This window comes from Anoplopoma fimbria, chromosome 18 (assembly GCF_027596085.1).
Source record: "Anoplopoma fimbria isolate UVic2021 breed Golden Eagle Sablefish chromosome 18, Afim_UVic_2022, whole genome shotgun sequence".
Lineage (NCBI taxonomy): Eukaryota > Metazoa > Chordata > Actinopteri > Perciformes > Anoplopomatidae > Anoplopoma > Anoplopoma fimbria.
In genome coordinates, this window is record NC_072466.1 from 3,437,929 (window position 1) to 3,462,916 (window position 24,988).

Below are 24,988 nucleotides of genomic sequence, written 5' to 3' on the forward strand. Positions count from 1 at the left end.
AACTTGATTTTCCTGTAAAATAAATAAATAAATAATACATTTAATTAAAAAAAATACATTTGATTTCACAGCCAATCACTAATACATGGTGTTATATTTTCTTAAAATACATTTAAAAAAAGAATGTACAAATACAGTTTAAACGGAACCTAACCGCTTACAGCCATATATGGAGTCGCCCGCCTGATGACGTGGACCAATCAAAACAAAGCGGGACAAATTCAAACTGCAGAGGAAAAAACAAAACACAACACCGGTAGCTAGCTCTCAGTCAGCCCGAGTTCATTCATGAAATATGTGTTTATGTTCGGTAGTTTACTATAAACAAGAACAATGACAGAAGAATCTGCTGTTAAAGTGTGTGTTCGAGTCCGTCCACTCATCGAGAGGTAAGATTTGTGCCCACTGCTAGCATTAGCATTAGCATGCAGTATCAATGTGTTGTGAGGGGGTTATGCTAATGCTAATGCTAACTATCCCAAATGTTCCCTTTTGTGGCCGCTCGACTGACACATTGTGAGACTTTCTTTGCAGTTTTTTTCTCCTGCTTTTCATAGCTCATATAATGATGAACATTTTAGCATATTTTTGAATAACATGGGTTTGAGTTTTCTGTATATTTATACAGTGTAACTAATGTGTGTGTAGATGCATTTACATAAAACATTTAGGCTTAAAACATTCTATTGTATTGACACATCAAATAACACACTGATCACATACATAGGCAGTTTATTTCTCTACACGTATAAAAGCTTTTGTTTTTAAATAGCCTGTACACTTTCTAATAATGTGCTTTTATTTATTCTGTTGTTTGAGATAAGATAAGATAATCCTTTATTAGTCCTGCAGCAGAGAGCATAGAGGATAGTGCAAACAAGAGACAGAGTAAGAAAACAAGATCAAAAATAAGTATTATAAATGAGCAATAAAAAAACAGTAAAGATCCACAGTAACTAAAACATTATATATACAGACAGAAACTATTATAAGAGGATGGATTAAGTGCCATTTTGACTTGGCGATCCCACTAGGAGGAAAAGCAAGGAGACCGAAAAAAGTTATTACAATGAAGCAGTTGTTGAGACATTTCAGTGTGGGCCAAAGTGATGGACGGTCTGACCGACAGACATCTTGACAGCAATACATTGCTTTTCAAGGACGAGGAATAAATGGTTGTTTTTTTAATTTGTATATGTGAATACATTCCTAGTGTGCTGATGTACTCTGGGTTTATGTCTCACATACCTAACACTAAAGGTTTTGTCTTCTATGTATCAACTTAAATGTGGCTTAATTGTCACTCCTCTCACAATGAATCTGAGAATCAAGACTCCAATCTATGATATACAATTGATTTAGACTTAGACTGTTCACAACATGATAATTGAAGATGATATTGTGGACGAAACAGATGCTGTTTGTTTCTGCTGAGGTTGCAAACCTCATAAAATCATCTGTGATATTTAAGCAATTCAGCCACAAATGAATTCTCACAGAGCAACAGTAAACTTTGTCACTTGACTATGTTGCAGAGAAGTCAATAAGTGTTTTCATATATATTTTGAATCATGTGTCGTTGTAACAGGGAAGAAAGCGCTGCGTCGGAGAACGCAGAGCCTGTCCAGCTGTTTTGGAAGGCTGACAAGAAATCAATTCATCAGATCGATGATGGGAATTCCACCAAGAGCTTTGTTTTCGGTATGTTTTGCAGCACGTACAGGATTGAGAAATGTGTCTACTGGGTTTTTTGGCTCATTTTGAGATATTTTGCACACTGTCAAAAGTCTACTGTACATTCACTTTCCTCCTCTGTTCACAGACCGAGTGTTCACCTCAGATGAAACCACCAATCAGCTGTACCAGGCCATCGCAAAGCCTCTGGTTGTGTCCACTGTTGAGGGATACAATGGTACGTAACAGAAACTGAATAGAGTGAGACCTGTTTGGTGGTAATGTATTGCGCAATTAACTCACTGTAGCTGGTGTTCATTTTGTGTGTTTGTGTATCTGTTCTGCGTTTGATCCACAGGAACTATATTTGCTTACGGACAGACTTCTTCAGGAAAGACTTTCACCATGATGGGGAGCGACCGTATTCCTGGAGTGATCCCTCTGGCTGTGGATGACGTCTTCCAAACCATTAAAAATGTAAGAATTGAATCACATGTTTGAAACATGCAACAGAATTCTTGTGTAATCACTTTTTATTCTAACAAAGGACTTCTCTTTTGCTCAAAAGTGTCCAAAGAAGGAGTTTCTTCTGAGGGTTTCTTACATGGAGATCTACAATGAGACTGTGAGTGATCTGCTCGTTGAAAGCTGGAAGAGAAAACCCCTGGAAGTCCGAGAGACAATCAATGTAAGTGGGATATTTACAAGTTTGGGGTTTGATGCCGTTTTAGAACATCGGAATTCCTTATGGAATCTTTTCAGCTGTAGTTTTCAACATTTGCCAGTAACTCATCTAACTGATCTTTTATCAAGCATTTATCAGAACTGCAAAAAGGTCTAAATGATCTCAACACAATGACATTTGTAGAAAAAAGATCACTTCAGAACCCCTCTTTAAGATGTTTTTGAATTGATTATACTGTGCCTAACCTCTTCATTAACATATTATTAAGCCAAGGAGCAACTCAATTCCTGAAACCATGAGAAGATCTACTTTCCTCTTTATATGACCATTGTGATTGTGTCTTGAAAAACATGCAGAAAAACATCTACGTGGCCGACCTGAACGAGGAGCTGGTAACGTCTCCTGCACAAGCTCTGGCCTGGATTCGTAAAGGAGAAAGTAAGAGCTGAGATCACTGAACATTAGACTGATCCCTAAAGTATTTACACTGCAGACTGTGTGTAATAACCAATGTGATCTCTGCCCCCGTAGAGAACCGTCACTATGGAAAGACTAAAATGAACGAGAGGAGCAGCCGCTCACACACCATTTTCCGAATGGTAAGCAGCGCTGCACCGTGTAGTAAAATGCAGGATTCTGGGAAATCTGGATTTTTCATGATTTGGGTTCTTCTTAGATCCTGGAAAGCCGAGAAAGGAGTGACCCGGAAGCAGGTGAAAATGCCGATGGAGCCATTATTGTGTCTCATTTGGTAAGCTAGCTCTTTTTTTTATTGGCTTGTTTCTCTGTTGGTGTTAAATTTATTTGTTCACCAGCAATGTTGCTTCATCTTCTAGAATTTAGTTGATCTGGCTGGATCTGAGAGAGTGAGTCAAACAGGAGCTGAAGGTAAGATGGAGTTAAATACATAGACCCCCTGTTTTATGCCCAGGACTGATACCATGTTGGAGTTTACTGATTTCACACTACAGTCTATTCTGACTTTACAGTAAACCATCTGTTTTGATATCCTAGGCGCACGTTTCAAAGAAGGTTGCAATATCAACCGCAGCCTGTTCACGCTCGGCCAAGTGATCAAGAAACTGACGGATGAAGGCCAGAAGTGAGTAAACAACGGACTTCTTAACTGATAAATTCTCTAATGTATCATCCAATAACTGTCTGGGTTGTTACTCTGTTCCACTCGGATATCATTTTCATCTGCTCAGTCAGTGTTGAAATGTTCCCTCTTACTGCTCAAGATTTATTATTTTACTAAGGAGTGTGACCACTTTCTCATAAATATCTGTGATCAGTTAGATAAAAGTAAGTACTGTTTGACTCTAAATGGAGCATAATTGACTAAATGAACATCATGCTGTATTGAAGAAGACTTGAAACTAGAGATTGAGACCATAAACTCATGTTTACAATGTTTACTGAGGGAATAAATCAAGAGAGAAGTAGAGTCATTTTCTCATAGACTTCTATACAACCAGTGGAGTCGCCCCCTGATGGTCAGTAGAGAGAATGCAGTTTTAAGACATGAAGCATTGGCTTCACTTTGAAAAAAAACTGAAGATTGACACCTGGTTGAACATTATTTCAAGGACGGTGCTGACATTAGCTAATACCATTCTGTCTCTTCAGGGGTTTCACCAACTACAGAGACAGTAAGCTGACCCGCATCCTGCAGAACTCCTTGGGTGGAAACGCTAAAACTGTCATCATCTGCACCATCACTCCTGTCACTCTAGATGAGACGCTCAGCACTCTGCAGGTTGGTGAAATATGCACATTTCTGTCCTGCAGATCTAATACCTCACCAGTACTTTGACACACATTTTATAAGGTTAGCTTATTTCTCCTGTACATTTATGCAAGGTTTGCAGTTGGATGTGGTCCGTCCATAAAGTGCAGCTATATGAGAATTTAAAACATGAAGTATTAGAGCAAATATGAAACGGAGAAAATGAAGCAGACGATGTTTCACCAAACTTTTTTCTGTTAGTTTGCCAGCACTGCAAAGAAAATGAAGAACGACCCTCATGTGACGGAGGTGTCTGATGACGGCGCTCTGCTCAAAAGGTACCGCAATGAAATTGTGGACCTCAAGCGACGACTTAACGAGGCAAGTGTCATCTTCTTTTTCTCACTTTTTCTTCAGTCATGTGCCGATAGCTGCAAGTCCCATCATAACAGCGCTTTCCACCCGCTGACCTGTGTGTGACCTCCCTACAGGTTTCCTCAGTCACTCAGACCACAGCGACCGAGAAGAATTTTCTCTCCCAGCTGCTCCAAGAAAAGGATCAGCTCCAGAGAGATCAAGAGGACCGGATCAAAAACCTGACCAAACTGCTGGTCACCAGCTCCAACCTGGTTCCCGTTCGAAAGGTAAATGTGAGCCAAAAATGATGATGTAGTTGGAGCACAGCTTTCTCTTTAAGTACCAACGTTGTAATCACTCTCGTCTTGTTTTTTAAGAGGCCGAAACGCAGGGTAACGTGGGGAGGAAAGATGCTCAGAGTTGCGCGTCCGTCTGCATTTGACAGCGGTCCATCTGACCTCAGCTTTGCACAGTCTTTCAATCAGAAGAGGAAAGCCGACGCCTCCTGTCTGAGCGAGCTGTGTGAAGGTAAGGAGAAGCACATAAAATATATGCACTCTGTAAACAACAATGCACGTAATAATTCCCATTTCTTGCACCAACTGCACGCTGATAGTTAATTGCATACATGGTATGTTTCTACAGAGGATGAGGACTTTGACTCTCACTGGATGATTCCCGATGAGCCTTCAGATGAAATGGACATGAGTCAGAGCTCTGTGACTGTTCGAAGCTTTGGGGACAGGTGAGTGTCTTTTATACCCACAGTTATAGGAGTTTTCACTTAAAAGACAGCAAATTTACCTTCTGAAATGATCCGGGACAGTGTGATGCGTGACGACTATATCATGAATTTGAGTTTTGAAATACCATTGAACAGCATTCTGGGTACATTTTGCTCTGCGTCGCTTGCTATAGCACATTGAAGAACAGATAAAGAAAGAGAATGGAGACCTACAGGACACTTTTAATGGTCATTTTCTTGGTAACCGTTTATCTGATAGTCTTCAAATTTGGCAGTTGTATTGATCAGGACCCAAGGAAGAGCGGTGTCGACTGTGAAGTTTTTTTGGATGAGTAATTCTAGAGAATGCTGCGTTCCAAGCGGGCATTGAACTAGTTTTTCAAATCCTGTTCTCTCTTCGTTATTATGAGGTGTTAGGAATAGATGAGGGTGAAAATTTATTAGAACTATTTCAGCATCAGGCTGCAACATGACCAAATGTGTAAAAAGTCTAATAACTTTCTGAATGTATTGTTAGTAAACCTTTCTTAACACTGTGAAACCTTTTCCTAGTTTATCCACAAGACTAAGTTTAGTTTTGGTCCAAATGACACAAGTGTAGCTCAGACAGGGTGAGAACCTGCTCTTTATCTCCTCAGATTGAGCTCCTTCATCCTCATGAACCGCTGAATGGTTCATTAGATTCTGCAGTTGGTTTATTTGCTAGTTCACTGTGTGGCTTTTATTCTTTACTTTATATATTTTTACTGTGTACTCCTTCTGCTGTATCTGGAACAAAACCCTGGTGTTTGAGGGGCTTGTAGTTATTTCACAGTTACTCACACATTATTCATCTATGTGTTTATCTTTTTTCCAGTCCCAAAGACTTTGTGTCTCCAAACCGCATGCAACAGCTGTCAGGGAGATTGTCCAACCTGGAGGAACAGCTGGAAATGGAGAGTCAACACAAAGAGGAGGCCATGACAAAGGTGGAAACATTAGATGGCAGAGTGGCCGAGCTGGAGCTGCAGCTGCAGACAGAGAACCAGCAGAAACAGGAGGCCCTGGAGAAAATGCAGATGGCAGAGCAGAGGGCGACCGAAGTTGAGCTGCAGCTACAGATGCAGACAGAGAACCAGCAGAAACAGGAATCCACAGAGACACTTCAGACAGAAGAGCCGAGGACGGCCGACCTGGAGCTGCAGCTGCAGACGGAGGCCCAGCAGAAACAGGAAGCCCTGGAGAAAATGCAGACAGCTGAACAGAGGGCAGCCGAACTGGAGCTACAGCTGCAGACGGAGGCCCAGCAGAAACAGGAGGCCAATGAAAAGGTGGACATGTTGGACTTCAGAGTGGCAGACCTGGAGAGACGGCTGGAAGAACAGAGCCACACTCAGAGTGAAACTGATGAACAGGTATGCTTAAATATACCTGCTCTCTTGCCTCCAAATAAGAGGAGAAAACCTCAAGTACACATGAGAATATCACCTTGTTTTTGGCTTGGTTGTGTGCGCTGGTTTCAGTACTAATCTTCATACCTTGTTTTCCAGATGAGAAAAGAGTTTTCAGAGACCATCCAGCTGTGTGAAACTCTGGCTACAGAGAAGGTAATGCTTAATGGAGCGTCTTAGCTGTGACTTTAACTCATCCTACAACTAAGTTTATTTTCTTCTGAAAGCAGAGAAAAGCCTGTTTACTTCTTATCTCCTGTATGTATGTATATAATGTTATTTTCAGTCTTGACACAAAGGTTCTGCTTCCCTTACAAGGTATTAAATTGAAGTTAATCTGTCTTTAAAACGGGCAGAAAGGTCTGAATCATTTCATATATTTTTTGCACAATGCACAGCATCAAAAGCGTTACTTATCCACATGGATGATTTGTTTATTTGTATTTGGATGGAAGAATCTACAGAGACACTAGTGCAACATGCTGCTAAAACATCTGGGTTAAAGTTAGAGGTTGACTTGAGCAGTTAGATTTTTAACAACAGGAAAGGCATTTATTAAAGCTACGAGTGATGAAAACAAAGAACATTAGAGCAATGCATTTCAAGTGGAAATGCTTAAATGTATTAAATCGTATGTTTACAGGACACGGTGGCGGTTGAGCGAGACTATCTGAAGCAGGAGCTCGGGATGTTCATAGAGCAGACGGAGCGTCTGGAGAAAGAGAAAGCTGATCTAACAAAGGAGATGGAGGAGAAGAGAGAGATGGACGAGTTCAATTCTCTGGAGGACGAGTTGAGGAAAGAGCACGAGGTGATTGATTCGGTTCCATTCAGACTCCAGTTAAAGTGCTTTGATTAAAGGACGGTAGAGTTAGGAGTACTGGGTTTGTCTTTCACGTGTACACTGTGTTCATTTTGTTGTTGTGATCTTGCAGATTGAGTTGCAAAATGAAATCTCTAAACTGAAGAATGCCGTCGAATCCTCTGAACTCCAATGCCTGGAGCTTCAGGTGAGAATTCCTTCAGAATATTCAGTTAAAGTGGTTGATTTAGAAAATGAAAAATGTTTGCTATTCATATAGTTACAAGCAGGGCTTTAAGATTGCAGCAGTTTTGTTAAATACTCTTTATTCGTTTGTTTTTTCAAGAACAAACTAGAAACTCTGTCTGTGGAGCTGCAGAAGAAAACTGAATTTGCAGAGGAACTTCAGAGTATGGTACGTGTTTTTTAATTGTTTTCTTATTACCTTTTAAATATCGTAAAAGTACAACATAAAGCAGAGTCTTAGGCAGGTTGTGTGTGCTACTAAACTACATGCCAGGATGGTAAACACTTTAGTTAAAATGTTTGCATTGTGCAGTATTTCTGAGCTTCAGATGATTGCACTAAAATCTTTAAATCTTTTTGTTTGCTGGACAATGACTGAATTCAGAATGGACTGCTTTACAAATTAATTAAATTCAATGTCACTTAAATACAAAATAGTTTAATTAGCATGGCGGTTCAGTGTTGCCAAAGCAAGTATGATCATTCAGAATAAAATAATTAAAGTCACATTACTACACCGTACAACTGTACATACTCTACACTGTGCTACTCTATGTTGTTACATTACTTGAGTGTAATATATATATCATAATAATATAAATGCAGTATATGTCATGACCATCCATCTATTCTTTTTTACCAATAGAAAAGGTTGGATAGTGCTACTACTCCATACTTAATGAGCATCTTTACAATTAGACTAGGAACGCTAAATATTCTAATAAAATGAGAGTGCGATTGCTTACTCTGAAAATTAAATGTGTAAACTGCAAATTGTAGAATATTGTGTAAAAAAAGAAAAAAGAATTAAGACGGTGACACTCTGTCATTAAGCAGGCTAATTGTGTAATGGTCCCTTCTTTGCAGAGCGGTAAGGACTTGGTGCAGGAGGTGGCGACACTCCGTCGCTCTTTGGACGATGCTGAGGGGGTCAGCAGAGACACAAAGAAGGAGTGGGCTCACCTGCGCAGTAGAAATATCGCTGTGGAGGAGATGAATGTGAGTGGGATTAACACACAAACAGTATTGTAAACAGGCTGCTCTCGGTTATGTTGTGGATACGTAAATAAAAAAGCAGTTTAGCTGTTGAATAAAATGACATATGTGCCATCACAGTCCAGTTGATGATCTGCTTTTCAGGCGGCCATGAGATAGTGACACATGTTTAGTACCTGGTCTGCCGTTTGGCTTTGTGTGTTCATTGTCTTTATTATTTAGTTATACTGGGCACCAAATATCTTTATCTTTTTAATTTCATGTTTCTTGTCACAATCTCCTCTCCAGGTGACTCTGAACGCCAACTATGAGAAGATGGAGGCCGAGGTGAACAGTCTTCGCTTCCAGCTGGAGACGGAGAAATCGCGAAACAGAACGATGCAGAGCGATCTCCAGAAAGAGCTGAACGTGGCGTTTGACGAGAACACAAAGCTCACCACTCTGCTCGACGGAAAAGTCCCAAAAAGTAGGTTTTAAAGTCAAGGTGTTTTTATTTTTATTATAATGCAAGTCTGCAAATCAGGTTTATTAGAGAAGACTGTGAAATCTGATGAGAGTTGTATGATTCTCCGTCTCCAGATCTGATAGACAGCGTGGAGCTTGAGAGAACGGTGGCCCAGCTGAACAAAGAACTGACTGCCTGTCATGAAGCAGAAGTAGCCCTCAAAGCTCAGCTGGAGGAGCTCGCCTCGTTCCAGACTCTTCCAGATAAAGTGGACGAATTGACGAAGCAGGTAAGTCCTCCAAACGTCCTCTGAGGACAACGTCGGATTGAGAGGGAGCCAAACAGTTTTAGGCAGTGAGTTTATGAGGTATTACTTGAAGTCAGAGCACTTTGCTGTCCTCTTTTCTCTGATTATTTTGTTTGTTGAAGCATTGAAACTCAAATAGGTAGTGATACCATAAATGTAACCTCAAGTTTTTTTTTATTATTTTGATACATCCAGCTGAATGAGCTGACCGAAGAGCTTCAGCGTTTGCAAGCTGAGAAGGACGCTCTCCTGTGTGAGCAGAGGAGTTCTGCGGAGGAGACGGAGAAGCTGCTCTCTACAGTCTCATCTCTCACTGCAGAGAGAGACCAGCTCATGAGGGACCTTCAGGAAAATGTGGAGATGGTGGGTTAATGCATTGCTATTAATGTTAATATCTGGTAATATATCTGAAACATTTTATGATGCAGACCGATTAACGGTCTCATCCTCTCACAACTTCAAAAACCCCTTTTATAAAAATTGGTACTTGATCAATGTCAACTCTTCCCCAGCTGTTACTTTCAGTTTTTCTGGCTAAACAGGCTTTTTAGTATCCCTCACTTAAAAAATGAGTATTGTTTTTTTGATTTGTATTGTATTGTCCTCTATTTTTAGGCTGCAGAGACACAACTTCTTCTACAATCTCTTCAAGAGGAGCTCCAACAGCAGAGGCAAGAGAACTCCGATCTGGTGAAACTCTCTGAGCAGAAGGAGTCTGAATTAGGGGAACAAGTGAGTTAAGCAGTGTTTTTTTAAATCTAAACTAATCCTTTATTGTCAATGTACTGACTGCTATTTGGAAAATCTAATCCAACAGATGCAGAGTCTGTCACAGGAACTTCAGTGTGTTGGAGATGAGAAGGACATTCTCCTGTCTGAGCAGAGGAGTTCTGCTGAGGAGACGGAGAAGCTGCTCGCCACAGTTTCATCTCTCACTGAAGAGAGAGACCAGCTGCAGACCGATATGCAGGAAAATGTGGAGATGGTGAGTCCAGATTCTAAAATGCAATCATTTCAATCAGCTGTGCTCGGCCTCTGATGTTTGTTTTTGTCTTTACATTGTTCATTTTTTTACCAAACAGACGATTGAGAATCAGGAGGAGCTGAGGACGGCCCTGGAGAAGAATCGAGAACTGAAGGAGAGGATGAAACAGCTGGAGGCGGCACAAACATCCAATGAGACGAGTGCACAGATGGAGGAGCTGCAAACACTTGTAAGAGTTCCTTAATGCATCTCGAACACTGGTCTCTCTTACATTCCTTGTTATTGACTTTGCACGGAGGAGATCTTCCCTTGTACACTCATGTGGTGGTGAATCTCTTTCAGATGATCGAAAACCAGGAGGAGCTGAGGGCGTCTCAGGAGAAGATCAGACTTCTACAAGATGAGATCAACGAGCTGAGGAGTCAAAAGGCCGAGCTGGAGGGCAGAGCAGACGACGGGAGTGATGCAGAGATTAGCCTCCAGCTGCAAGAACTCAGAAATCAGGCAGGAATACATTTTCATACATAAAGAATACACAGCTGTTTAAAGCTCTTTTCAATAGATCATCTGATTTTTAGACTCATTTTGAATAACAGTCATATCTCCATTCTGTCCTGACAGATTCAGACGCTGACCGAGGAGCTTGAGAGTGTGCGAGCAGAGAGAGACAGTCTGTCGTCTGAGAGGACGGCCGGCGCTCAGACCTCCACAGAGGAGACGGAGGAGCTGATGTGCAGAATGACGTCTCTCAGTGAGGAGAGAGATCAGCTGCAGGAGACTCTGGAGGGACTGAGGGAGGAGAAGAGGCAGCTCAGAGCAGAGCTGGAGGAAAGGATGGAGATGGTATGTTAATCTTTAGTGTTTGTTAATTTGATTATGTCATATTTTTTTGGAATCACAGTCTTCCTAGAAAGAAAAGAAGATGAAGAAATTGTGTTTTTGCTGTTGCAGGTTGCACTAGCCCAAAGTGGGTTTAACCAGCCAGAAATGCTGACCTCAGAACTGCAACCACATGATGAAAGTGTAACCCTTCTTCAGCAAGAGGTAACATCAGTTAAGATATAGTTAAGAAGTCTTTCTTTCTTTGTTTTTGTCTCTTCATGGCAAAGACATGGATTAAAACCAGCCTTACCCATTAAATTAATTATGGAATGTGGCCATTTTTCATCCCCAGATAAAGGAACTACAGGCTGCTTTACAGTCTGTCACTGAGCAGAAGAGTCAGTTGGAAGTTGATCTGCAGCGTAACATGGAGACGGTGAGGGGAAGCTGTTTGCTGTCAAACTGAGATGGAAGTGTTATTACACTGCCAGTTATGTTATAGAGCTTTTGCTCACATCATTTTATATATTTGCTCTTGTATGGATGAATTGAAATGTTTATCTTCTACTATGTTTAGGCTGTGGAGACTCAAGGCCTTCTACATTCACTTCAAGAGCAACTGCAAGAGCAGAATCAAAGGAACATCGACCTGGAAGGACTAAGCCAAGAGAAGCAAGCTCAGCTAGAACAACAGGTCTGTTCTTATTTCATGTTTCACTTAAGCTGTTTGTTTAGTCTTCCTTTTCAGAAGTACTGTATCTACTTTGATGTTAATTTGAATTGCAAATTGTGCTCTTATTTTTTAGGTTGCAGAGGCTCAGTGTCTCCTTCAATCTCTTCAAGAGGAGCTCCAAGTGCAGAAGCAACTTTACGCCGATCACATGACACTCTGTGAGCAGAAGGACATGGATCAACAGGTGAGTTGAAAAGTTAACAGAGGGAATTTTTATTTTTCAAACTGAATCCTCGTTGTTGTGATTGCAAGTTTGAAATCTTCTCGTTTTAACAGATCAAGACTCTAAGCGAGCAGGTTGAGAGTGCACAAGCAGAGAGGGATGCCCTGTTGGTGAAGGAGACCAGCTGTCAGACCTCCACAGAGGAGACGGAGGAGCTGCTGTGCAGAGTGAAGTCTCTCAGTGAGGAGAGAGATCAGCTGCAGGAGAGTCTGGAGGCTCTGAGAGAGGAGAAGAGGCAGCTCAGAGAAGAGATGGAGGACAGGATGGAGACGGTAAGAACTCGGGGCTAAATCTTCTTTATTGAGATACCGCTATATCCTAGTCGATCCATATTCATATTGTTCTCCCTCTGTCGTTCAGATGCAGTGCGAGTCACAGCAGCAGCTCAGCTCTGAGCCTCAGTCGCTGAAAGACGAGCAGGACGACTGCTCTGCTCTGCAGGTCAGATCATCTCACTCACTCATTCTCATTCTTACACCACAGGGACATTCTCACATCTTAGGTTTCAATTTGTTTCATTGGGAATTTGTTTCCACCCTGAACATTGAACAAAAACTGTTGAAGAAAGCAAGAAACAAACTAAATAAATTACTTTGGAACTTAATGATTTTTAGGTTTATATTTGCACTCATGCATTCAGGTATTTTTCTGAAATGGATAAAGACAATTTGAGTAATACTGAAAATGTTAATTTTGCCTCAGATCCAACAGCTAGAGGAGAATCTGGAAAAAACTAAGGAGGAGGTGAACCAGTTGAAATCTGACCTTCAAGAAAATGTAGAACAGGTGAGTTCTTTATTCCCTTAATATTTTTAATTAGGCATTCATGGTAAGTTACTGTTCAGATTTTAGATTTATGGCCAGGGACTTTGTAATGTTGCAACAGGAAAGGACCAAACTTTTGTGGTGGTGCATCTCTTTCAGATGATCGAGAACCAGGAGGAGCTGAGAGCGTCTCAGGAGAAGATCAGACTTCTACAAGATGAGATCAACGAGCTGAGGAGTCAAAAGGCCGAGCTGGAGGGCAGAGCAGGCGACGGGAGTGATGCAGAGATTAGCCTCCAGCTGCAAGAACTCCAAAATCAGGCATGAATACATTATCATACATAAAGAATATACTGCTGTGTAAAGATGGATGACTTCTCTGCAATAGATCATCTGATTTTTAGACTCATTTTGAATAACAATCATATCTCCATTCTGTCCTGACAGATTCAAAAGCTGACCGAGGAGCTTGAGAGTGTGCGAGCAGAGAGAGACAGTCTGTCGTCTGAGAGGACGGCCGACGCTCAGACTCACAGCGAGGAGACGGAGGAGCTGATGTGCAGAATGACGTCTCTCAGTGAGGAGAGAGATCAGCTGCAGGAGACTCTGGAGGGACTGAGCGAGGAGAAGAGGCAGCTCAGAGCAGAGCTGGAGGACAGGATGGAGACGATGCAGACTGAGGTTTGTGTTCACTAGCAGTACTTCCATAGAAATAGCATCTGTAGGGCTGAACACACTACTATAGCAGTTGTAATAGACTATTTCACAGTTGTAAACATCCCAGTTTATTTCCTGTTACAGTGTTTGTGAATAACATCAGCTGACAGGAAGTAAACATGGATTATAAACTGTTTAAATCTAAAGCTGGATCCTTCTAACTTCTCCCTTCTTCACAGATGAGGACTCTGACCGAGCAACTGCAGAGGGTTGAAGCAGAGAGAGACGTTCTGCTCTCTGAGAAGGACTCCAGCGCTCAGACCTCCACAGAGGAGACGGAGGAGCTGATGTGCAGAGTGACGTCTCTCAGTGAGGAGAGAGATCAGCTGCAGGAGACTCTGGAGGGACTGAGAGAGGAGAAGAAGCAGCTCAGAGAAGAGATGGAGGACAGGATGGAGACGATGCAGACTGAGGTTTGTGATGACGAGTCGCCATTCGTTTTCATCACAGTTAGTTTTAAAGTTATAGTTATAGTTTTTTTCCCTGACATTGCAACCTTATGCTTAGATAGAAACTTTATTTACCCAACTGATGGAAACGCACCTAATTCACTTTCTGTTTGTTGCTAAATTTGTAACATTATCTTTATATTCCCTTGCCTGTGGAATCCAACAGTAGTGCAAAAGAATTACGGCCAGCTCGTATAATAGCAATTATTCAATCATTGTGACAGGCATACTGTTGAAATACACAAATAATTTCCCACTTTCCCGTTCATTGCTTTCCTACATAACATAAAAAATGTCCTCTGTGTTTGGATGTTTTTCAAATACTTGGAGGATGAATAACAGTCCTCATATCTGCTTCACCAGATCGCACAGCTGAATGAGTCTCTACAGACGGTGACTGAGGAGAAGAGGAAGCTGGAAGATGATCTACAGCAGAGCATGAATGTGGTGAGGCAACTGATCATCAAAAGGGACTCCAACTTACCTGAAGGGCTCTCCTTAACTAAAGAACTTCCTAATTGACTTACACTCGTACAAATTTGTTGATTAACTTGATAGACACAAAGAATAACACAAAAGCACCACTTTAAATCTTTTGTTCATCAGAGATGTGCTTATAAGTTTCTTAGAAATAAGTCATTTAGCATGAAAACTGCCAGGTTTCTCATTTCCCTAATTATTTATCTCCCGATGACACATTTGTATATTAGACTGGCTAAAGTTACATTTTGTTTTAAGGCTTCCACAACACAAGAACTTGTGAAGTCACTACAAGAGGAGCTGTGTGAACAGAAGCAGATGAACTCTGATCTGGACAAACTGTGTCAGGAGAAGGAACACTCTCTGGATCAACAAGTAAGTATCTAAAACCTCACTGTGCTTTAATCAAACTTGTTTTTAAAAAGCGGTATGTTCCTTCTAACGTCTCCCTCACTCACAGATGAGGACTCTAACTGAGAAACTGGAGCTTGTTGAAGCAGAGAGAGACGTTCTGCTCTCTGAGAAGGACTCCAGCGCTCAGACCTCCACAGAGGAGACGGAGGAGCTGATGTGCAGAGTGACGTCTCTCAGTGAGGAGAGAGATCAGCTGACGGAGACTCTGGAGGGACTGAGGGAGGAGAAGAAGCAGCTCAGAGCAGAGCTGGAGGACAGGATGGAGACGATGCAGACTGAGGTTTGTGTTCACTAGCAGTACTTCTATGAAATAAAATCCATGGCAGGGTTGCACACATTTTTCTTCACACAACAGCAGCTTTAGAGGATAGGACATTTAGATTAGAATCAGTTTCAAGTGGCAACCTCTCAGGAGGGAAAATCTTAAGGACTGCCACTTTAACCTCTTACCACCCCTCAAGTTGTTCTAGTCACAAAACTGTAATAAAGATGTATTTATTAATCACTTATATTATATTGTGAAAGTGTAAAAGGGCTTAGAACATCATGATGCAATTAAAAGATGGTCCATACTCAGTTAAGCCTCATAAGTTGTTGCAGAAATGTTGGGGTTGAAACCATTTGTGACACAGACTTGGTGCTAAATGTAACCATTTCTTACAACTCGAGAATTTATATGATCAAAAATCCCTCCAAAATTCCACATTGAGGCCTTGAGCAACACCATACAAAAAACCAATGTGTGATTTGGTACCTGAATCTGAACGAACCCTGAATCTGAAGCTTCAGTTTAAGAGACACTTCACACAATTCATCTAACTGCTGCCTTCCTCACAGATGAGGACCCTAACTGAGAAACTGGAGTTCGTTGAAGCAGAGAGAGAAATTCTGCTCTCTGAGAAGGAATCCAGCCGTCAGACCTCCACAGAGGAGATGGAGAAGCTCTCCATCAGAGTGACGTCTCTCAGTGAGGAGAGGGATCAGCTGACGGAGACTCTGGAGGGACTGAGAGAGGAGGAGAAGCAGCTCAGAGCAGAGCTGGAGGACAGGATGGAGATGGTACATTTGCACAACTATGAAGTCATTGGTAATCCATCAACGGTAACTTGGGTAAGCCGAACGCTTCAAAGCAACTCATTGTTAATTAATGTTCTCTTTTAAACTCCAGATCTCAGTCATCCAGGAGAAGTTAAGCGAGCAGGAGCGTTTGAACTCCCAGCAGGAGGCTGAGAGAGACGAACAGGAGGCCAAGCTGCAGCAAACAGTGAGTCCAAATCATTCAATGACATAGTTTTAAAGGAATAGTTTGACATACTTGTGGGTAGTACAGTGTTATCATGACTGCTGGAGACAATGGACACAACTTAAAACCCAAATTGTGATGACCTGGAACTTTCCTTTAAATAAATATATCTGTCCTCCAAGTGAAATGTTTTATCTAAACGATATTGAAGATAAGATTGATTATCTCCTCCTTTTACCATATTAAATAAACATCCAGTGGTGTTTTTTAGTTTCAGAAAGAGTCCCCACGCCTCTGATAACATTTGCTTTCTGTTTTAAATAACCTGTCTGTTGTTTTTCAGGTGCAGCAGCTGAAGGTGCAGCTTCAGATGAACAAGGAGAGACAAAGTCATGTTCAAGTTGAAGCTGACGCCTCACAGCAGGTTTGTAACATCTGAAAAGGCAGATAGAAATATTGATGAAGCTTGAGTTTGAGAAGAGCCATATGTATATAAGATTCCATCATTCTCCCTTCTCCTTTCAGTTGCTCAGCGAAGCGAACACAACCATCTCAGCACTCAAAGAGAAGCTGAACAGTTTGGAACAGAGCACCAGTGGAGTCAAGGAGACGGCGTCGTCACGGCTACAGGACTCTACCGAGCAGCTTCAGGTATCATCAGAAATGACTTTTTTTTTTTTTTTTTTTGTTATGAGCAGCTGAAAGGCAAAGACATTCTAACACACTAGTGAAATATATCTCTGATAGCACTGAACTCGTATCATTGCAGGAGTCCTTCAGGAGATTCCAGCAAATCATAGACATTTGTTCCAAGTATAACTCCATGGCTCCGGGCAAGGTGCAGTGTTCTCTGAAGCACAGCCACCTGAGCGGTCTACCAAAACCCACCATGGACGCCTACAGCGCCGTGTGTCAGCTGCAGCAGCAGACAGCTCAGACTCTGGGAAACATTACAGTAAATAACATTTTTTTTTTTTCTTATTTCAAATCTCACGAAGGTCTTACTCTTGAACAGCTGATAACCTCCTGCTGTTTCCTTCCCCAGGAGCACGTGCAGGTGCAAGCGCAGGGCTACAGGAATCTGTTTGAGCAGCTGGTTAAGAAAGATTTGGCCGTTTTTGAGGAGAGGCGTCTGCAGGATGTGCTGCTGTGTAGAGCACAGGCGCCATGCTACTCCATCAAGGACGAGGACTTCCAAGCACTGTGGGAGCGCAGACTGACCGAGCTGCTGGACAAGAGGCCGATCTACCTGCAGGTGAGCTCTGCTGCTCAAGCTTTTCAAATAAAAGGTTGGATCGGATTAATATTCCAGGGGAACAATGTTCCTACTCACTTCCACACAGTGAGACACACGGTTTATTAAATAAACACCAGTATCAGATCGGTACTCTGTATCATCTGATACCCAAAGCCCAGGTATCACTGTCCCGATAGGGAATTAAAAAAAACAAACTAATTTAATGGTTCCAAATTGCCCAAATGTTAACAAATATGGGCTAAAAAAAAAAGAATCCTGATGCTGCGTTCCAGACAACTTTAATTTTCCTTGTTGAAATGTCCAGTTTACGACTTCCAAGTGTTCCAGAAGCACGTTTACAATCTTAAACAAAGTCATGGCTGACCCTGACAAACTGATATTTCTTCGTAAAGTGTAAAAACAATTGAACACTCAGCAGTACAGCCCCCTAATGTTTCTTGTATTTTTATCCTTTTCCCCAAAAATGTAACGGAAAAGATAGTAACCAGCAAACTAATAACATGGCGACATGTTTTTAAAAAAAAAATAATTTTTTACATACAGAACAGGTTTAAACATGTTGATAGTGTGTGTTTGATTACAAGCAAATATACTTAAAGATGCCTTTGAGTTGATGTTAATCATTTACAACATACGCTTTTATTGCTGTATGACGTCTGATAACTGCTTCTTTGTGAAGTCTTGGTGATGGATTTGAGTCCACCGGTACGAACTTTGACTTTAAGTGGCGGTCAATTCAACTTTTTCTAATTATGAGGTCAGAAATATTCGAGTTCCAAGCTGTCTGGACCGTAGAATCAAACCTGATGCTGACAATACAACAGACAATTTGATGAGCTTTTACATGGGTCATGCTTTATTCTTTACTGTCACCATCGATCCAAAGAGGCCTTCAGTTGCATGTCTCTATCTATCAGATTAGATTAGAAAAGTTAAAATCACGCCGTCCAAATGAGACATTTATCAGGTGAATTAATCCAGAACAGTTTGAAAGTAGGAGGATTCAATGGCACATGGCTCCTCGGTGATATGTGATTGTGTCCTGTTCCCTCATTATGTTTCCAACATCACTGTCCTCAAACTCTAACCATGTCTCTTCTGGTTTTGTAGAAAATGTCCAGCGTTTTGGCGAAGCTCCGGGCCAACATGGCCTCCTACCCCAGCGAGCTGTCGGCCGAGATCAGAGTCCGTGAGAGGTTCAAGGAGCAGCTGAAGTCCGTCTTCACCAGCCAGCCGTTCAGCTTCAGCGGGCTGGACGGCATCCTGAGCGGAGAGCTGGAACACAGATCTGCGTTGGCACACAGCAGGAAGATGACCCTGCAGGTAGTCTTTAAAATGCACTTTCCTATCATCTGTCTGGTTTCTGGTTCTGTTTGTGATAAGAGTGACCTGCTAGCTAAGCACGACCATGCACTATTTATCCTCCCAGAGTTGTGGGGGCTGTTTCTCCTCAGAGTATGTATTGCAGTGATATTGCTGGTCTTGTTTTAGTGTCATTAAATCCACCTGACTCCTGCAGGGCATCATGGAGGAACACAACGGTCTGTGTGAAGAGCTGAAGCTGCTGGAGGCTCAGGCGGACTCTAAGCTCCGAGAGGAGAGGAGTAAGACCTCCACTCTGCTGCAGGCGCTGGAGGGAGCTCCTCTGAAGACGGAGCTCTCCCTGCTGAAGGACAACCAGCAACTTGTGCTTAAGCTCCAGCAAACCGAAGAAGAAGTCAAAGTATGTCTGACGTATGAGTTTTTTCAGCAGTTGCATCCATTGTCTCCTCTAAAAATTTTTTTTTAAAAAATGCCCCTTTTTGCAGATGGTGACAGATGTGTTTCTGTTTTTCAGGCTCTGTGTGCACAAATCCAGCAGCTGGAGGACGCTCAGGTCAAAGCCAGCAACAGAGTGTCCAACCACAAACAGGCCACCCAGCTGCTGCAGACGGAGCTGCAGGACAGCCGCGCACAAGTCGAGGAGAAGGACAACACCATCCAAACACTAAAGAGCAAACTGCGCCAGTCTGAGGTTCGTCGAAACGATTCATTTTCAGACCCCTAAAGCAAACTCTTTATTGTATTTTAATACTTTTATAGCTGCTTTTTTTAAACTAATATTTCTATTTTTCTGGTTTAGAAAAATGCATCACCCAGCGCTGTTGAGCTGGAAAAACTCCGGACCAAACTGTTCAAAATGGAGGTGGAGTTGAGTTCAGCATCTGATAAACACAAACAAGAGTAAGAGCCCTTTTGTTTCTTATCCTATTTATTCACTTCAGCTGTTTTTCAAAAAGGTGTGGGCGGATGGTCAGTGTCATTTAAGAAATGTTTGATCTGGTGGATCAGTCAAGTAATATTTGTACCTCTGACACATTGAGGTCATGAGCTGAACATCAGCTGTCCTCTTCAGTTAGAAGGACTTGATTCTGTTCATGCCATGACCGACTGTTCTGACCAGATGTTTTTGTCCTCTCTCAGGATCCAGATGATGAACAAAGTGCTGAACGAAAAGGAAGAAACAGTGAGGAAGCTGAAGGAGACTTTGAGGAAATCACAGCAGGAAGGAGAGGAATCATGTAAGTACAGTGGACATGGTCATGCTGGTTGCAGAGCACGTGAATAACATGTTGTCTCGTGCACATATAGGCAGTTGTAACATTACAAAATGCAGAATTTATCCGCACAACAGCTGCTAGCATAGACAACAAGGTTGGCAACGCCTGCAATTCATTATTTAAATTCAAATTAACCACTGGTAGTCAGGATTGATGTCCTTTGTGTTCTTCTGGAAAAAGAGCATGTGATAGGGAAGTGTCCAGTGGCTAATGTGACCTAATCAAGTTGCAGATGTGGGTGTCCGGGTCAAAGTTTTCAAACTAAAACGACTTTTCAAACGTTGCCGGAGTAGTGTGAACGCTGCAAAAGTTATGCATTTCAAAACAAAAGCGTAGTAGAGATGATGTAGTCTCACGCTGATGATGCCGTGTTGAATTCAGTCCTGCAGGGTGAGGACCTTCATGCCAGACTGACCAACCCCAGAGGTCTGGTGATCAAGACCAGCATTCTCCTGGAGAAGACCAAACTGGAGGAGGAAGTCAAACAGCTTCAGCTGAAAATAACCGAGCTGGAAAGGTGAGATGAAGGCCGAATCGTTGATGTGATTCATGCCATCGTTTAGTCCTCCTCTGACATCTGTCCCCTCTGTCACGTCAGCTCGGTGTCCAGTCAGCAGGAAGAGATCAGCAAGTGGAAGAGCAGAGCCATCAAGCTGAAGGTGAAGAGCAAGGCCGAGGTGGACAAGCCGTCGTCGCCCTGCACTCCCACCAAGAGGGTCCTCTCCATGACCTCCGACACCTCCAACTTCCTCAGCTCGCCCAAGAAGTTCATGGTTACTCCCAGGAAGGTTCTAAACTCTCCCCGGAAGCTGCTGGACTCTCCAAAGGTCTCTCTTCTGGACTCCCCCAAGAGCAGATTCTTCGATGTGGGAGGAAGCTCTGAGCTGCTGTCCAGAACTTGCCCCAAGCAGTTCTTTGATAACTCCAGCCTGGGAACCGTTCCAGGTCAGCCCCGTCTAAAGTTCACCTCTCTGTATTCTTGTTTGTCTAGTAGTTTTAACATCGTAAAGACTCACGCTGTTTGTTTTTACCAGAGGTTTTCGATGCTCCTGATAGACCAGACGCAGAGAAGGGTAATTGCTGTGATATTACTGAGGGTTTTCACTAACAGAAGCATGAGGTGTTGGGACGTCAACTGAAAAACCTTTGGATTTAGTTTCACTTCAGGACCAGGCATTATATTTTTAACAATTAAGCAAGCAAAATGGAAAATGATGTCATTAGAAAAACATGATTGAAAGTCATGATTACAAAATAATTAAATCCAGAATATAAACAGTACACGCTTAAGAAATTCCAAATGTGGAGGCTGAATCTGAGCCAAAGGTTTGTGTCGAAATGGTGTCTAAGTTGTTAATACCTCTTTAAAAAACTGATCCGAGGCCGTATTGTTTCTTAAATATGTCAAACAATGTAACAAGGCCCTCTTTATGCAGCTCCACCAGTACTAAAACTCTCTTTGTGTGTATTCAACCGCATGAAAAATGCAGTTTGTGCTGCTGTGGATGTGTTTTACTTCAAGGACCGAGGTGTTTCGCATATTTAGTCTCTCCTTGTTGATGTAAAATAAATACACCGACTTACAAATACATACAGAAATACAATACATGTCAATTTTTTAATCAATACTTCAAAACAAAGGGATTTTATTAATTTAATTTGAGATTAAGTATGTCATAGTGAGTCAATATCAAGAGATACTTTCAAAGTGGACTTATTATTTATTTTAAATGATTTACTACTTTACATTTTTAGCCCGTTATCTCAACATTTTAGTTGGAATCACAAACTTCTAAAATACTATTTAATAATTTACTAATGTCATAATTTGGACTGGTTCTTCTTATTTAGACTTTTTGTCATTTGTAACAATTCGTCCATATTTTTCCTTTTTCTAGTGTCAAAGGGTTTTGGTAATACAATAAGTACTGTATCTATTTTTTTAATAAGATTTTTGACAGTATATACAAACACATGGCTTCTGAAATGTCAAACTAATTATTACAATTATTCTAATTTTATAAATTAAATATTAGAGTATCAATTGCAAAATGGCGACCATGTTAATCATCATTAAAAAGACATTAAAAACGCCGTAGTACGATGTTAGTGATCAGGACGTCCCACTTTTAAAAGGTGGCTTAATCACCACTTTCTTTTAGCCTGGAAAAACTCACAACTCATTGTTTGAAAAGGGAGAATGGTGAAGGAGGTGGCAAGTTTATGTCTGATGAGTTTTCATGAACTGACTTGATATAAACATAATTTGGGGTGTTTGTTGTTTACTTCCGTTATAAAAGCTAATATGATACACTGATGGGTGACTGGTGCACTTGATTGAAGGCTCCACTGTTTGTTATAATCACATTAATCAGAAGTGACAGAAAACTCATGTTACTCACACGTGGAACAGGGTGGGTTTAAAACCATTGTGGACATCAGAAACCAGTAAGATGGATTTGATTGTGCTACTTGAGTACTGGTTTGTCTAACAGAAGTCTTTTGTGTTGCAGATGCAGCGGCCGGTGCAGACAGAATGGAGGATTTGTGGCCTCAGTCTCCAAAACAAGAGGAAATGTGTAAAACGCAGTAAAATGTTCCACGTGCAATAATTTAAAATGTCTTTATCTCTTAATTTTTCTGGCTTTTATTGTTCTTTTTTGTTTTTTAATCCATCCTTATGTCTGTCCTATATTTGAATAAAAAGGCCTAGTAAAGTAATTGACTCTATTGTCTTATTCACACTTAGTGAAAAAAGTTTTTGTATAATATGTAAAAACAAGTCAGAGTATAGTATGTTAAAACAAGTAGAAAAAGTCGTTGTATTGAATGTTGGAAAAAGTTTTTTAAAAAGTTGTAATAGTTTGTCGAAATGAGTCATATGTTGAAAAAAGGGAAATAAAGTCAGAATTTTATGATGAAAAAAGTTTAAAAGGGGTAATTGTATAGTATGTCAAAAATAGTAAAAAAAAAAGTCAGTATAGAGTTTCAAAAAAACTAAGAATCAGTAAAGTATGTCGAAATGGTAAAAGAAAGTCATAGTATGTCGAAAAAAGTTAAAAACATTCATTTTATAGCATGTTGAAAAAAGTTAAAAAAGTCATAGTATTGTATGTCGAAAAAGTAAAAAAAACAATGTGATAGCATGTCGAAAAAGTAATAAAAAAGTCATAGTACGTATATGTATATATTTAAATTTTCAAGTTCTTATTTTTAAGATCTTAAGTTGATGCCACGAAGGCTGCAATATCATCTATTATCTTTATTTAATGTTTCATTTTTTTCTTTATTTAATGTTTTATTTTCTTTATTTTGTCATTTAGTTTCGCGCACAGTGCAGTGACGTCACGTCATGATGTTTTCACGGATGTTTATCTGGACGGCTCATCCTCCTGTATACTGGTGTGCCGGATTACCGGCGTTTTTCACGGTACCGGTACCGGTGGACCGACCGGCTCAACCTCCTATAGCAACCTCCTATAGCTAGCATAGCTAGAGGAGGTTGAGCCGTCTGGGAGCTAGAGGAGGCGTCCCGGTAGAATCCCGGTGACCGGGAAATAGGTTCGGCGATCACCGCGCATTGCATGCCGGGTAGATTTTTTTTTTTTTTTTTTTTTTTTTTTTTTTTTTTTTAAATTCACTAACTTTATTGAGACATTTGTTCATACATATAAAACACAATATATTTATATATATATGTATATATTTAAATTTTCAAGTTCTTATTTTTAAGATCTTAAGTTGATGCCACGAAGGCTGCAATATCATCTATTATCTTCATTTAATGTTTTATTATCTTTATTTAATGTTTCGCGTTTGTCACAGTCGCGGTGCAGTGACGTCACGTTATGATGTTTTCACGGATGTTTATCTGGACGGCTCATCCTCCTGTATACCGGTGTGCCGGATTACCGGCGTTTTTCACGGTACCGGTACCGGTGGACCGACGGCTCAACCTCCTATAGCTAGCATTGCTAGAGGAGGTTGAGCCTCTGGGAGCTAGAGGAGGCTCCCGGTAGCTAGCATAGCTCACCGATTGCATATTTTTTTTTTTTTTTTAATTTTTTTTTTTTTTTTTAAATTCACTAACTTTATTGAGGCATTTGTTCATACATATAAAACACAATATATTTATATATATATGTATGTATTTAAATTTTCAAGTTCTTATTTTTAAGATCTTAAGTTGATGCCACGAAGGCTGAAACATCATCTATTATCTTTATTTAATGTTTCGCGTTTGTCACAGTCGCGGTGCAGTGACGTCACGTTATGATGTTTTCACGGATGTTTATCTGGACGGCTCATCCTCCTGTATACCGGTGTGCCGGATTACCGTGTTTTTCACGGTACCGGTACCGTGGACCGACCGGCTCAACCTCCTATAGCTAGCATAGCTAGAGGAGGTTGAGCCGTCTGGGAGCTAGAGGAGGCGTCCCGGTAGAATCCCGGTGACCGGGAAATAGGTTCCGGCGATCACCGCGCATTGCATGCCGGGTAGATTTTTTTTTTTAAATTATTATTATTTTTTTTTTTTAAATTCACTAACTTTATTGAGACATTTGTCATACATATAAAACACAATATATTCATTTAATGTTTTATTATCTTTATTTAATGTTTCGCGTTTGTCACAGTCGCGGTGCAGTGACGTCACGTTATGATGTTTTCACGGATGTTTATCTGGACGGCTCATCCTCCTGTATACCGGTGTGCCGGATTACCGGTGTTGTTCACGGTACCGGTACCGGTGGACCGACCGGCTCAACCTCCTATAGCTAGCATAGCTAGAGGAGGTTGAGCCGTCTGGGAGCTAGAGGAGGCGTCCCGGTAGAATCCCGGTGACCGGGGAAATAGGTTCCGCGATCACCGCATTGCATGCC

The 24,988-nt window shown here is 41.2% G+C and overlaps 1 protein-coding gene across 2 annotated transcripts; it reads left to right on the plus strand.

Moving 5' to 3' along the window:
• Positions 1–214: 214 nt before the first annotated feature.
• On the plus strand, positions 215–22,824 carry cenpe (centromere protein E). Of its 2 annotated transcripts, XM_054618017.1 has the most exons (57): positions 215–389; positions 1,589–1,701; positions 1,823–1,912; positions 2,033–2,151; positions 2,243–2,362; positions 2,716–2,797; positions 2,891–2,958; positions 3,036–3,110; positions 3,196–3,247; positions 3,374–3,461; positions 3,989–4,118; positions 4,350–4,469; positions 4,580–4,732; positions 4,823–4,973; positions 5,091–5,190; positions 6,047–6,584; positions 6,720–6,776; positions 7,264–7,431; positions 7,556–7,630; positions 7,769–7,837; positions 8,536–8,667; positions 8,953–9,130; positions 9,244–9,398; positions 9,612–9,779; positions 10,032–10,148; positions 10,234–10,401; positions 10,499–10,630; positions 10,744–10,905; positions 11,023–11,244; positions 11,353–11,445; positions 11,576–11,659; positions 11,801–11,917; positions 12,030–12,140; positions 12,233–12,451; positions 12,540–12,620; positions 12,882–12,965; positions 13,104–13,265; positions 13,392–13,625; positions 13,841–14,074; positions 14,474–14,557; positions 14,849–14,965; positions 15,051–15,284; positions 15,842–16,063; positions 16,173–16,268; positions 16,591–16,671; positions 16,773–16,898; positions 17,017–17,202; positions 17,293–17,502; positions 18,616–18,828; positions 19,025–19,228; positions 19,343–19,519; positions 19,628–19,728; positions 19,969–20,066; positions 20,487–20,622; positions 20,704–21,050; positions 21,140–21,178; positions 22,619–22,809. In XM_054618017.1, exons 1-57 carry the CDS (start codon positions 334–336, stop codon positions 22,696–22,698), a joined length of 8,028 nt encoding a protein of 2,675 aa, XP_054473992.1. In that variant the 5' UTR covers positions 215–333; the 3' UTR covers positions 22,699–22,809. The 2 variants fall into 2 exon arrangements, with proteins under 2 accessions (XP_054473992.1, XP_054473993.1); XM_054618018.1 differs by lacking the exon at positions 21,140–21,178 and having other exon boundaries at positions 22,619–22,824.
• Positions 22,825–24,988: the final 2,164 nt, after the last annotated feature.